Source organism: Muntiacus reevesi, chromosome 2, assembly GCF_963930625.1.
Source record: "Muntiacus reevesi chromosome 2, mMunRee1.1, whole genome shotgun sequence".
In the NCBI taxonomy this organism is placed as follows: domain Eukaryota; kingdom Metazoa; phylum Chordata; class Mammalia; order Artiodactyla; family Cervidae; genus Muntiacus; species Muntiacus reevesi.
The window spans coordinates 265,893,876-265,907,720 of record NC_089250.1 but is presented as its reverse complement, the minus strand read 5'-3'; the positions used below and the strand labels follow the sequence as shown (position 1 = coordinate 265,907,720).

At 62.6% G+C, this 13,845-nt stretch overlaps 1 protein-coding gene across 2 annotated transcripts in view; it reads left to right on the top strand.

Moving 5' to 3' along the window:
• The window catches only part of STRN4 (striatin 4), a 24,649-nt gene extending 10,804 nt beyond the window's left edge, over positions 1–13,845 (top strand). Inside the window, exons 5-18 of one of the 2 annotated variants that reach the window (XM_065926365.1) lie at positions 89–286; positions 2,384–2,525; positions 5,786–5,945; positions 6,479–6,592; positions 6,950–7,044; positions 8,807–8,982; positions 9,070–9,117; positions 9,469–9,590; positions 10,655–10,825; positions 10,970–11,110; positions 11,568–11,666; positions 11,847–11,933; positions 12,636–12,873; positions 13,101–13,845. In XM_065926365.1, the coding sequence (XP_065782437.1) occupies positions 89–286; positions 2,384–2,525; positions 5,786–5,945; positions 6,479–6,592; positions 6,950–7,044; positions 8,807–8,982; positions 9,070–9,117; positions 9,469–9,590; positions 10,655–10,825; positions 10,970–11,110; positions 11,568–11,666; positions 11,847–11,933; positions 12,636–12,805 (1,723 nt within the window). In that variant the 3' untranslated portion in view covers positions 12,806–12,873; positions 13,101–13,845. Of the gene's footprint in view, positions 1–88; positions 287–2,383; positions 2,526–5,785; positions 5,946–6,478; positions 6,593–6,928; positions 7,045–8,806; positions 8,983–9,069; positions 9,118–9,468; positions 9,591–10,654; positions 10,826–10,969; positions 11,111–11,567; positions 11,667–11,846; positions 11,934–12,635; positions 12,874–13,100 lie in introns of both variants that reach the window. The other variant, XM_065926364.1, reaches the window with a different exon arrangement.

Below are 13,845 nucleotides of genomic sequence, written 5' to 3'. Positions count from 1 at the left end.
CCTGCGGTATAGAAAGAAGCCATGTGGCGCCTGACCCACCCAGGTTCCGCCTCCCCTGCAGACCTGTCCTGGTTCTGCCTCCCCGCAGGTACCTGGAAGAGGTCGGCTATACCGACACCATCCTGGACATGCGGTCCAAGCGTGTGCGCTCCCTGCTGGGCCGCTCGTTAGAGCTCAACGGGGCCACTGAGCCCAGCGAAGGGGGCCCCAGGGCCCCGCCGGCCCCTGGGGGGCTCAGCGGTGGGGAGTCGCTGCTGGTGAAACAGATCGAGGAGCAGATCAAGAGGTGAGCCCTGGGGTCTGGAGGGTGTCTCCTCCCCCACCCGCCATGAGGCCAGTCCATGACCTGGAGTCGCGTCCTTCCTGGAGTGAAGCGTGGGTTCCTCTGCTCCGGAACCCTCTGTCCCTTGTGGGATGTGCAGGTTCTGTTCTGGGTCCCCCTGGGTGGCCCTCTCCTGGCGTCACCTCCATGCTGCTGCGCTCCGCAGCTCCCCTCCAACCCGGGCCCGGCCGAGGCGCCAGCCTGCAGGCTTCCCAGCAAACACCACGTCCCTGGGGGATCTGGGGGGCGTAGCACGGCACGTGGTCACTGCCCCCCCGGGAGCTCTCCCTTGCTCATTCTCTCATTGGTAACTATTGTTTGTCAGAAAACAAATCGCTGATGATGTGAGGAGGTCTGTGAAAGGCAGTGAGAAAGCGGTGGGAGGGGACTTCCCTGCGGTCCAGTGGTTAAGACTTTTCCAGGTCGAGAGCTAAGATCCCACGTGCCTTGTGGCCAAAAGCCCGAACATAAAACAGACGCAATATTATAACAAAGTCAGTGAAGACTTTTAAAACAATCTACATCAAAAAAAAAAAAAATCTTAATTTAAGAGAAAAAGGGCGATGGGAGAAGCAGGACTGCTTAGGACAGGATGACGTCTGGGCAGAGAACTGCATGGAGTGGAGGCCGAGCCAGCCAAGTAGCCGGGAGGGGAGTGTTCTCGGTAAAGGGTCCAGGACAGGAGGGGGCCGGCACGCCCAGGAGCAGGCAGAGGCTGGTGTGGTGGCAGTGCTGCCAGCACGTGGTGCCGTGGTCTGTGGTGAGGCTGAAATCTCAGGAGTCCAATCGCAGTGGGCCTCACGGTCCACGATAAGGAGCTTAGAGATGGGCTTGTGGTTTTGAGCCAGGGTGTGACATCATCTTGGTCTTCTTTGAGATGGAGAGGCTGACTGAGGGCCAGGATGGGAGCAGGGAGGGCCGGTCGGAGATTCCTGGAGACGTCCAGCCCAGAGACGGTGGACGTCAGCAGTGGAGGGGTGAGGCCGGTCCGCTTCTCAGCAGGTTTTCAGCGGGAGCCGGTGATAATGAAAGGACTGGCTGTGGGGGGAGTGGCAGAGATACTGGGGTGACTGGAGGGTGGGGTCTGAGCAGCTGGGAGCAGTGCTGACCCAGATGGAGGAGATGAGTGGGGGGCTTCAAGGGGGCCATTCAGAACGAGTGGAGTGTGCGAGGTCTCTGTGAGCCCCCGTGGCGAGGGTAGGGGCAGCACTTGACTCATGACTATCTCCAGTTCACCAGCACACAGGTGGGCTTGAAAACCATGGGGCCGGGCAGTCACTGAGGCAGGGGGTGCAGAGATGGCGCCAAGGAAGGAGCCCGTTCCACGTGTGGAGGCCCCCAGAGGAGCAGAGGGCTGGGCGGAGGCAGCTCGCGTGGGGGACGAAAGCCCGAGCAGGGAGGCTGGGAACTGAGGGCTGGGGGGTCTCTACCGAGTGGCACCTGTCCTCCCGGGCAGCTGACAAGGACGCTTGGAGCATCAGTCCGGTGGTAGCCTCCTTTTGGGAGGCCGTCCGCATTTATCTGAACTTCGAATTCTGCCCTCAAGTCACATTTGGTGGCAAATGACCTCCTTGGCTCAAACTTGTCGTCCCCAGGGAACCACTCAACAGCAGGCCCGAAGGTGGACAGGCGGCGCCATCTGGCGTGGGGAGGGCGCAGGCCGTGAGGGGCCCAAGCAGTCCCGGGCTGACCGGTCTGGTCCCACTTTGCTGTCGCTGGGTGTGTCCCCGCCACTCCTTGCCCTGTGTGCATGTGGTTCGGCCTTGGGGATGAGGGCTGCAGAGTCAGCGGCGATCTCGTGACCAGCTCTCTGTCTGACTTGGCACATGCGGGGGGCGTGTGGTCAGGGTCGGGAGCTGGTCTGGAACTGGGGGAGGGTCAGAGCTCAGTGAGGGGTCCAACCGGGGTGTGCCTGGCCGAGGCTGGGCTCCAAGCCCTGTGCGGGGTCACAGTCAAGGCTCCTCTGGGGTCAGGCTCCTGCCCCCCAGCCTCCGCGCACTCCCAGCCAAGCTTTGTCGTCTGGCAGGACTGACAGCCCCTCTGCCCCCCTGTCCTGGGCAGGAATGCGGCCGGCAAGGATGGCAAAGAACGCTTGGGCGGCTCGGTGCTGGAGCAGATCCCCTTCCTGCAGAACTGCGAGGACGAGGACAGTGACGAGGATGACGAGCTGGACAGCGTGCAGCACAAGAAGCAGCGCGTGAAGGTGAGGGCGCGAGCCCGGGGGGCCCCCAATGCAGGAGGACCTCCTGCATGCAGAGGGCCTCCGGGGGTGTTCTCGGGCTCCTCTGAGGACTGGTCCATCCCTTCCCCACGTCCCCGTCTCCTGTCCAGCCGTGCTGTGGCCTCTGGTCCCTTCCGAAGCGCCTTGGTCTTTTTTGGCAGGGCAACCCTTCCTCCAACTGTACCCTCATCGTTCTCTCCACATTCCCTCGTTGGGCTCTGATGTTTCCAAGTGGCCTCTCTGAATCACCAGGCCAGGCCAGCCCCAAGATGCCCTCTCATGGCGCGTTCTCCTTCCCGCCATCCCAACCAAAGTGGGACTTGGAAATGTTCTGACATGCCCCCGGCTGTCTCCTGCAGTAGACTGTGAGCTCCCCAAGCCAGGGGCTGTGTGGGTCTTTTCTGTTCCCTCCCCAGCATCCTTAGGGGATGTGGCCGAGCCGCCAGCTTAGCCTGGAGTCAGGTTGGGGAGCTCTGGGGGGCACTTTGTAGGATGCGAGTGTCCAGTCTGCTGGTGGTGGGACCCAGGCCCAGGGATACTGCTTACAAAGTGGAGAGTCCAGGTCTTCTCAGCTTAGCCTGGAGGTCGGGCTTCCACCACGTTTCACCCCTGCTCCTGAACTGCCAGAGCCCAGTGCTCCTGCCATCCTGACGGCACTGTCCTGAGGCGGGGCCTGGTCTCACCTGTCAGTGTAGACCTCTTGGGCCAGGCTCTGTGCTGGCAGCAAGGACATGGAGACACAGAGGTCTGGTCCCTGCAGGAAGGAGCTTGTGGCCAGCAGTGGGCTTATAGGTAGTCACAGGCAGGGACACGCACCCATGAAGGGAGAGGAGACAGCCTCGGGGGCTTTCCTTGACCGGCTCTTCCCACCCGAACTCCAGCCCTCCCTCCTCAGACCCGCCTCAGACACCCCCTTCTCCAGGAAGCCTTCTCTGATTCGCCCTTGCTCCCCTTCTCCCTAGAAGGTCAGGAATCTCCTACGGGCTGCCCCATTCTGACCGGGACCACCCTGGGTCCTCCCTGTCTGGTGTCAGGCCTGCCCCGGCCTCCACTCTCTATCCAGGGCCCCCACCGTGGCTCAGTGCGGGGTCCAGTGCTCAGAGAGCGCGCTGAGGGGACCGGAGCGCCCGGAGCCGGAGCCCTCTCCTTGGGGTTCCAGGAAGAGCAGGGTGTCTCTGAGTCCAGAACGCCTGGTCCCTCTGCCCCCTGGTGGATTTCCACTCCTTTCTCAGGTCTCCCTCAGCCCACTCTGGGAAACCTCCCCTCTGCTCTGCGCTCCTGTTAGAAATGCTCGCGTGCTCCCTGCGGCGGTCCCACACGCCCTGTCAGGCGACTCACTGTGCAGGGTCTCACGCTTCCCCAGGCCTCTGTCTCCACCAGCTGACCTTCAGTAACCAGACCGCGATTCAGGAGACCCGCCCATGAGTGCCTCCCAGAGTGGCCACCGGCCTGGCTCTATAACCAGGGGCACGTGATTCTCTTTGTCATGGTGTCGGCCTCAGAGATTGGTAGTCTGTTTCTGAGTTGTTGAGGAATTCATTAAAATGAGTCCTGGGAGTTCCCTGGTGGTCCAGTGGTTAGGACCCGGCGCTGTCACCGCTGCGGCCCAGGTTCAGTCCCAGGTCAAAGAACTGCAATCCCATAAGCCACCACATGGCAGAGCCAAAAATGAATGAATAAGTAAAATCTGTATGTTTGAAAAATAAAATAAATGAGTTCACACCAGGCAGGCGCGTGGCACCGACGGTCCCAGGAGGTGAAAGAGAAGCAAGGCCCGTCTCAGGGGCTGAGCCCTACCATCGTCTCTCTGGGCAGGCCGTCTGAACCTTGACCCTAGGTCTTCTCCCAGAAAGGAAGGGGAAGGCAGTCACATCCCATCCCCCTCCCACACAGGCCAGAGGCTGGCCCCTCAAAATGCCCTAGCGCAGCCTCCTCCATGTCCGTACCCTTGAGACCCAGCTTGGGGTGCTGAGCCTCGGATGGAGTCACCCGCGCCCTGGAGGAATTCGCAGCCTGGCTGAAGCAGGGCCCAGGCTGGGGACACTGAGGAGGGGGAAGACTTCCTGGAAGAGGTGGTGTTTGAGTCCACTGGTCCCGGAGTCCCAGTGCTGAGGGCCAGCTGTATCCTAAACCAACACTGAAGGCAGAACTCATATCCAATTGGTCTTTGAAAACTCTGAAACTCTTTAAGCGACGTAAGTGCAGTCTCTGAAGTGCCTCCCGGATGGCACTTGATGTTAAACATAGTGGTGCTTAGGAACCGGGAGGCTAACGGACTACGTGTGAGATGTCACCTCATGAGGCTGCGTCTCAAAGGCCTGGTGGGGAGACGCAGGCACAATGCTGCCCCTCCGTTCACAGGCCTGGGATGGGCTCCAAGCTCGTGGACTGAGGAAAACGAGAGCATTTGGTTCTCAGCCCTGGTTACGGCCGAGTGTGGGAAAACTCAGACTCTGTATTCACTCACCCAGCGTTCTGTTTCTCAGAAAGGAAGAACTGGGGTGTTTTCTCATTCTAAAAGTAGCTCCTGCTTGTTATATAAGAAAACAAAAATGCAGCCAGTGTAGGAGGTTACCAGGAAGACTTGGAGACCCCCAGGTAGCCTCACAGCCCAAAGCTTGTCTTTGATGTATGTGGAGTGACTTGGACCTGGGGCAAGGGGCTTGATTCTGCTCAGCCTCAGTTTCCTTAATCTGTAATATGGGAGTAATAATTAGAAGAGTGGTAACTGTTCGTGGGGTTGTGAAATCATATATGCGAAGCTGAGGCAGTGCACTGAGTAACCCAGAGAGGCCGGCACTGTGGTAAGTGTTCATTGTCATTACTGTTGTATCCACGGATCTGATCTCACTTTGTAGTGTCTCCTTCCACGCCCGTACACCCATACACCCAAATATAGCTTCCCTCGCCCCCGAAACAGGTTGTCATATTATCTGACGTTTTTTCCTGAGAAGTGTACTGAGCTGGGAGGCAGGGCACGGGGGAGCAGGAACAGCCTGAGCAAGAAGAGGAGGGCCCTGTGTGGGGGTCACGGCAGGCAGCAGCAAAAAGGGTCTCCAGAGCCAGGCTTGGGGGCTGGCACGGCCCTGGAGCCCTAGAGAGGTGCAGCCCTGAGGGCTTCCAGTAGGGGGAGCATGGCGTCAGGGTGTGGGACTGGGGCCGGCCAGGAACCCTGGTTTTTCTGCTCTGGGAGGCCAAGTGGGCTGGGCCCTGACCTCTCTCTGGTGGTCTCCACGCCCCAGCTGCCATCCAAGGCCCTGGTTCCTGAGATGGAGGACGAAGACGAGGAGGACGACTCAGAGGACGCCATCAACGAGTTTGATTTCCTGGGCTCGGGAGAGGATGGGGAGGGCTCTCCAGACCCGCGGCGATGTACTGGAGAGGGGACCCACCATGAACTGGGTGAGTTGGGGGTTTCCTAGCCGGCCTTCCTCACCGTGGGTGCACACTGCCGCCTGCAGCTGCTTCCTGCCCCAGGGTCCCCACCGGACGGATATACTTCCTGAGGGGAGAGTGGCCCCAGAGAGCCAGAGGCTGCATCGCCGTGGCCAGGCCCTCTCCCCTTCCCTGGAAAATCTCAGGGGGTGACAGGCAGGCCCAGCTTCCTGAGGCAGGGCCTCCAGCCCTTCACCCCTGGCCAGTTGGTGGACCTGGGGGGATGGGGAGGGGGAACAGGATGCAGACCCAGCGCGGGGGAGGCAGGGGGGCAGCGCTTCCTGTCCTGTGACTCTGAGCTCTGAGGCCCCTGGTCATGTAGGATGACGGGGGACTGAGGCCATGGAGGGTCCCCTCTCCGTCTGTCTTCTCTGCCTGTCCCCCACCCCCACTTGGAGCCCAGGGCTCCCCGGCGCCCCCACAGTGGCAGGAGAGCACCCTCCCCACGTGGCTGAGTGGCCGGTTAGTGACGCCTGCCCGCCTGCACCCTGTGCCTGCAGAAAGCCGGCGGGTCAAACTCCAGGGGATCTTGGCTGACCTTCGGGATGTGGATGGGCTGCCCCCCAAAGTGACCGGCCCGCCTCCTGGCACCCCCCAGCCCCGGCCCCACGAAGGTAAGCGGTCCCTGCACCCTGGCCCAGTCCTGAGGAGCCCACGGCAGAGGGAGGCTGCAGAGCTAAGCCCCGGGCTTCTGTGTCCTCAGGGTCGAGGCCCAGCCTCTGGTCTGCAGCCTCCCTGTCCCAAAAGTTCGTCTGTCTATCTCTGTCTCCCTCTTTTTGTCTGTCCTGCCCTGTCTGTCTGTCTCTCCCTGTCTCTTTCTTTCCAGCTGTATTTCTTGATCTTGTTCTCTCCCTGCCTCTCTGTCTCCCTTCTCACCTCTCTCCGCCTCTCTCTGTCTCTCTCTCTCTCCCCCGGCCCCTCTCTGCCCCTCCCTCCCCTCCCCCTACCAGGTTCCTTTGGCTTCTCCTCAGACGTTTTCATCATGGACACTATCGGGGGCGGGGAGGTGAGCCTGGGGGACTTGGCAGATCTCACCGTCACCAACGACAACGACCTCAGCTGTGATGTAAGTCCTTGGGGTGCCCCACCCCTCTCGGGCCCCCCCAGGCGTCCGGTGCAGTGTTGGGACTGGCTGAGCTCTGGCCGGGTGCCTGCCTGCACCCAGCCTCTCACACAGCAGGACAATGTGTGATCATTCGCCAGCTCACCCTGTGTCACAGGGATGCTGATACAGACAGGCGCTGGGACTGGACGGGGTCACCAAGGTGCCTGGCCTAGCAGGCTCTGAAGCCTGGGTTTCATTCACTGCCAGGCTCCTCCTCTCAGCAGTGCTCCCTCCCACCCCAGGCTTCCATGCAACTTAAATCCAGGACCCACTCTGGGCGCGAAGCAGGGGCAAAGGATGCTGAGTCCAAATACAGCATCAGAGGCAGCAGGTGCCTTTGGGGTGGGGCAGAACGGGTAGGAGTCTGTGCAGGAGGCAGGGATTGTGGACGGGAAGGTGACCTCCAGTCACACACAAAAAAAATCAGGCTGATCTGGTATGAGTGGAGGCTGGCGGGGCAAAGGGGCTGGAATGTAGAGAGACAGGGCCAGTGTCCTGAACCTGAGATCTGTGGCCAGGCCGCTGGCTCTCTGGGCATCTCTGAAGTGGGTGCGTGTGAGTTTGTTCCTGTGGTAGGACACTCGGCGCAGCTTCCAGCGAGACTCCAGGTGGTTGGTGATCTCAGCCAGGTTAGGCACTCTGGGAGGGCGGCGGGGGTGGGTTGGGAGAGTCTGAGAGGAAGATGCAGGGTTCTTCTGCTCCCCCAAAATGAAATGAAGACACGCCCCCCCCCGGGGGGGGCTGCATGCGCTTGAGGGGGTAGACCCTCTAGTCCTGAACAACTGGCAGAAGTGATGACCTCAAGGGACAGAGCCCAGATGTAGGGGTCTGTCGGGGTGCACCCCGTCTTAGGGCAGGGCCCTGAGGCTTGCCTGACAGTCTGCCCGTCTCCTTTCCCCAGGGGCCCTCCCCGGGCCCCCCACCGCGAGAGGGACACCGTGGTCCATCAGGCCCTCTGTGCTGTCTCGGGGACTCTCCCCCAGAGGCCTGTGAACGCTGCTCCCCGGTCTCTCCCCGCTGCGTGTGCTGGTCCCCTGCTCCAGTCCCCGGGAGACTTCCCCGGGACCTCCTCCCGCCTCTCTCTGCAGCCACTCTCCTCTTCCTCAGTCCAGCACCCCTGCCGTGGAGCAGTCACGGCTCTAAACCCTCCTGAGGGCCCCGTCCCTGAGGAGGTTCCTGAGTGTGGGCCAGCCCTCTAGGCCTCCTTCCCTGCTGCTCTGCTCACTTGCTGCGTCCCTGGCCTCCTCTCAGCTCAAGATCCGCCTTCGCCCCCTCTGCCTTGGGGACTTGGCACATTCCGTTTCAGCACTCTCCCCTTCATTTACCTATGACGTCCTGGTCACGTGTCAGCTCCCAGGAAAGCCTTACTGACCCGCACAGAGGAGGACAGGCTGCCCGGCACCTTCTCTCCGTGCATCTGAAATTCATGGCACTGCTTGTTGATCGTCTCTGCAGTGGAGATGATCTCTGACATCTCCCCCAGGCTCCCTCTGAACGGGGACGCCCCCGGGCTTGGGCTCACCATTGCCTCCTCAGAAGCTAGCACGGGCCCTGCGTACTGCAGGAACTCGCTGAGCGAGTGAGGGGCCTCTGCGTGCGGCGAGAAGGAAGCTGTCTGGCCTGGGCCAGAGGCTCCTGTGTGCCAAGCGCAGCTGCATGTGGGGCTGGGTATGGGGACCACCGGCCGGGATGGGCAGACCCTGAGGCAGCTCCCCCACCCCAGTTGTCTGACAGCAAAGATGCCTTCAAGAAGACCTGGAACCCCAAGTTCACTCTCCGCTCCCACTACGACGGCATCCGCTCCCTGGCTTTCCATCACAGCCAGTCGGCTTTGCTCACCGCTTCCGAGGACGGCACGCTGAAGCTCTGGAACCTCCAGAAGGCAGTCACGGCCAAGAAGTGAGGGCCGCAGCCCCGGGGTGGAGGGTGGGGGCATCCGGGCATGGGGGCGCAGGGTCACTCCCGAACTCCTCTGCCTACCTACAGGAACGCCGCGCTAGATGTGGAGCCTATCCACGCCTTCCGGGCTCACAGGTAGGGAAGTGCCCCTGCCCCCGGCCCGCTCACTGCCATCCTGGGAGCCAGGGCAGACGGCAGGGCGGCCAAGAGGCTCCAGGTCCCCGTGGCCCTCTGCACATACCCTGCCCTGCTCCCGACGGCGTGCAGGCTTCCAGTGCTCCACAGCTGGTTCTCGGCACAGCCTTTAGAGAAGGGGGGAGGCTGGGGACAGGCAGCTAGCCTGGGTGGCCCAACCAGAGGTCCAGATGCTGGGTTCCTTTTCAGCAGCCTTGAAATACGCTAGTGGCATAGTTCAGGTCCCGTTGAGAGGAGGAGGCGAGCCCAGAGTGTCTGGTCCCCCCTTCACCCCACCTCCGTATCCTCCAGGGGCCCCGTGTTGGCCGTGGCCATGGGCAGCCACAGTGAATACTGTTACAGTGGTGGGGCAGACGCCCGCATCCATAGCTGGAAGATTCCAGACCTCAACATGGACCCCTACGACGGTTACGGTGAGCACGACAGCTCCCTCCCGTCTTCCTTTCCCCCACACACCTGCCCCCAGGGGCCTCTTGGTTCCTCAGCACCCAGGCCTCACACTTCGAGAATTCGGGAGGGAATGCCAAGGACTCCCACTCTGGTGAAGCCTGGGCCCGGGTGATTCAGCATGTGACTGAGGATCAGATGAGACGAGGCAGCGAGGGCGTGATGGGTGAGCGGTGCAGAGAAGCTCACTGGGGTGGAGCTTTGGGACAAACCAGGCAAAGGCGTGGTGGGCCCTGGCAGCACTCTGGTCTCTGCCTGCATCTGCGTGGTCGAGCGGAGGAGGCAGGGCAGGGGAGGTGGAGACTCTAGCTGGGCCGGGCTGCAGGGTTTAATATCAAGTGGAGAAGGGAGCAGACCGTCCCCTTTGTTCAGTGTCCGTGTGCCTGCCCTCTGACACCTCTTTTGATAATGCTTTTGATCACACACCTGGCTCCATGCTGCAGCATGTTGGGACAGAGTTTGGGGATCTCTGTCTCCTCTCAGGATCGTCTCACCCTGTCAAAGGTCAGGGGTCAGCCCCAGGCAGTGTCTGCTGTTCGCCTGGCAGGCTGTCACACGTTGGGTGTCAGCGGGGCCCAGCCAGAGCACCGCACGTGGACCCGAGTGATCAGGGAGGCCATGGTGGGAACAACCAGAGGGCTTTGGAGGAGAGAGTGGGCAAGAAAAGACCGCAGGGACGGAGGGTAGGGCTGACTCCAGGGGCCAGGCTGCAGAAGTCTCGGCCCTTGTTCCCTTAACTGAGTCTTGAAAGGTACATCCCAAGCAGGGCTTTGTGCCAGGCACTGTCACGGGCCTGGGGGAACGGCAGGGAGCCAGATAATCCCTCCCTCTGGAGCTTCCACTCTGGGGCCGTTGAAAGCCTGAAACATTCAGAGAACAGCTGGCCCACGGTCAGAGCCTGAGCAGCTCTGAGGGCACGAGGACTAGGGGGTGACTTGGCAGAACCGGCGCTCCCGGGCTGTCCGAGCTGTCCGAGCTGGAGCGGGGCCGTGGCCCTGACGCAGCCCTCTCCTCCCTCTGGCTGGCGCAGACCCGAGCGTGTTGAGCCACGTCCTGGAGGGCCACGGGGACGCGGTGTGGGGCCTGGCCTTCAGTCCCGCCTCCCAGCGCCTGGCCTCCTGCTCTGCCGATGGCACCGTCCGCATCTGGGACCCCAGCAGCAGCAGCCCAACCTGCCTCTGCACCTTCTCCACAGCCAGCGGTGAGGGGCGGGCCGCGGGGCCATGGGGGGCCGTGACATCTGGGGTGGAGGCCCCCAGAGGAGGGTGACTCCTGACGGGCCCAGGCTTCCCGCCACAGGGCAGGAGCAGGGCTGTTGGCAGCCTCCTGTCCCCTCCGCCTTCAGATCACGGGACCCCCACCTCAGTGGCCTTCACCAGCGCCGAGCCTGCCCACGTCGTGGCCTCCTTCCGTTCTGGCGACACCGTCCTGTATGACCTGGAGGCTGGCAGTGCCCTCCTCACGCTGGACTCCCGGGGGAACAGCGGTAAGGGGGAGCCCAGGGCCAGGGGCTGAGGTCTGAATGCTTCCAGGGCCCCAGTTTCTCCTGGGACTTCTTTCTCCTGTTGCCCAGTCAGTGGACGGTGGCTGCTCTGCCCTCTCCAGGGCTCCGAGCAGGACGGAGATCGAGTCCCAGTCACTGTGCCCCTATGGACAGCTCCGGAGGCCTGGGGGAGAGACATCCCCGGGGACTCTCCTGTGGGCCGCCTGGTGGAGCAGAAGCACCGCCTTCACGGTCGTCACCCCTCCTGCTCGCCCCAGGGCCACGCAGTGTCCACAGCACAGATGGAGAAGCCCTGGGCCCGGGAGGGAGCGGCCAGGGGCCCAGCCCTGCTTGACGTCTCGGCAGAGGCCGGGACGGGATGGCGGTTCTCCTCTCATCTTTGTCCCTCCTGGTCGTCCTGATTCTTTCCCCCTTGACTTCTGCCTTTTCTCCTTTTCAGGCCCAACCCAGATCAACCAGGTGGTGAGTCACCCCAGCCAGCCCCTCACGATCACCGCCCATGACGACAGAGGCATCCGTTTCCTGGACAACCGCACAGGTGAGGCCCAGCCTCCCCAGGCCCCGCTCACCTGTGCTGGTGGGGGGCAGGGGTCAGCCCGGCTCAGATGGAGCCCTCCCAGGGTCCACCCTGGAGGCTGTGTCCCCGCTAACCCCTGCACCTTTCCAGGCTGGGTGCAGAGTGGAAAAGTAACCTGTCGCCCACCCTCTGTCCCTGCAGGGAAATTGGTGCACTCCATGGTCGCCCACCTGGACGCGGTCACCTGCCTCGCCGTGGACCCCAATGGCGTCTTCCTGATGTCAGGAAGTAAGCCGGGAGCCTTCTGGCCCCTCAGGAGTGAGGGCGTGTGCCCTTCCGTGCAGGAGGGGCAGAGGAGTGCTCGGGGGCTCTCTGAGGCTGGGGTGCTAGTGGGAGTGCTGTCCAAGCAGGGGTCAGGAACCCCTCTGTGGCTGGTTAGAGTGGTCACGGGGGTGGGGACAACACAGGAGCCACAGTAGGTGTGCTCCCACATGGCCCCGTTGCCTTTGAATGATGTTGGTACTGCAGCCCCCATTGCACACACGTGGAAACTGGGCCTAGAGAAGTCACTTCACTTGGTCACAGCCCAGCGGGTTGCAGGAATTGACGTTCAGGCCTATCTGACTCTCAGTCCCCACAAGACGTGTTAGCAGTTAGGGCACCTGCCGTTTGTGGATAAAGACACCAAGCCCCAGTGACCGCGGGGTTGCTCCTCTATGGCATGGCTGGGACTCCGGCAGATGAAGGGGCTGAAACTCCCCAGGGGGGTGAAGGGGGTGTGCTGGCCTGACCAGAGCCCACCCTGCGCCGGGATGTCAGCAAACGAGTGCACGCACAAAAGCACGAGCCATGGTGGGTGGCAGAGGGCGGGGCGGCCAGGACCGTTCAGCTGTCTCCAGGACGGCCAGGTTCAGGAGGCGGTTCTGGGCAGGGAGCTGGGGGACCCAGAGCTGCTGGGCGACGGCCTCTCCTGCTCCTGCACCCGCACAGGCCATGACTGCTCGCTGCGTCTGTGGAGCCTGGACAACAAGACGTGCGTTCAGGAGATCACGGCCCACCGCAAGAAGCATGAGGAGGCCATCCACGCGGTTGCCTGCCACCCCAGCAAGGCCCTCATCGCCAGCGCGGGCGCCGACGCCCTGGCCAAGGTCTTCGTATGATGCCCACCTGGCCCCCCAGCCCACGCCACCACGCTGGCTGGGGGGCGGGGCCGGGCAGTGGCACTGAGGTGAGGGGATGGAGGGATGGAGGCTTGGGTTGGGAGGGCAGAAGCCCCCAGCACCCTCACTCCCGCCTGGCATTTCCGGAGGGTGCCAAATCCCAATTCCCTAGCTGGGATGCCCTGTGAGAATTACCAGGGTCGCCCCTAGGCGTTCAGAGGAAGGGCCGGAGCTGCCTGACCTCTGGCACCCTGGAGATCGTGGTCCAGTCTCCCCTCCCCTCTGTCTCCCACAGGTGACTCCCGGCCTCGGTCTGGAGGCCCCGAGGCCTGGCTGCCTCCTGCCTGCCTTGGGGCCTGGTGGTGCTATTGGCCCTCTCCCCAGGAGGCCCTTCCCACGGCCTCCCGCCGGCCTCGGCCTACTTCAGGAATCGCCCTCCAGCATGGTCTCTGGGAGTTTTCCCTTCACCCTGACACCCACGCCAGGTCTCTGAGCCTCCTTCTCGGGAGCCGCACATCCAGGGCTGGGTGTCCGTGGGGCTCAACTTTTCCAAGACGCCAGAAGGTGCCGGGTTCTCTTTTGGAACCCCTGACCGCTCCTCTCCACCTCCCTGGCCCCAGGTGGGAGCCGAGCGGGAGGCCCCCCTATGCCCCTGCTCTGGGTCTGCTGGGGCCCTGGAGCCAGCTGCAGGCCGGATCGTCCTCCCTGCGGGGGCCTCTCCCCCCCACCACCAGCGTGCCCAGTAATCCCCCTCCCCTCCAGTTCCCTCAGCACAGCTTTCCAGACACTACCCAGCGCCGCCAGGGCCAGTAACTGCCTGGGGAGCAGGTGATGCCCTCGGGGGAGCGCCCGACCCTACCTCCCCCAACACTCCTCCAAGGGCAGCCCCCCAAACCCCCATGGGGTCACCCATGGGGGGAGAGATAGCCTTCTCTTGCCCCTCCGCAGGGCATGGAGGGTGGAGTGGGGTCCCCTGGGCCCCCCGTAACTCCCTGTATATCTGTATAAATAAATGGGATTTTAATGGAGCCCCCTTCCCC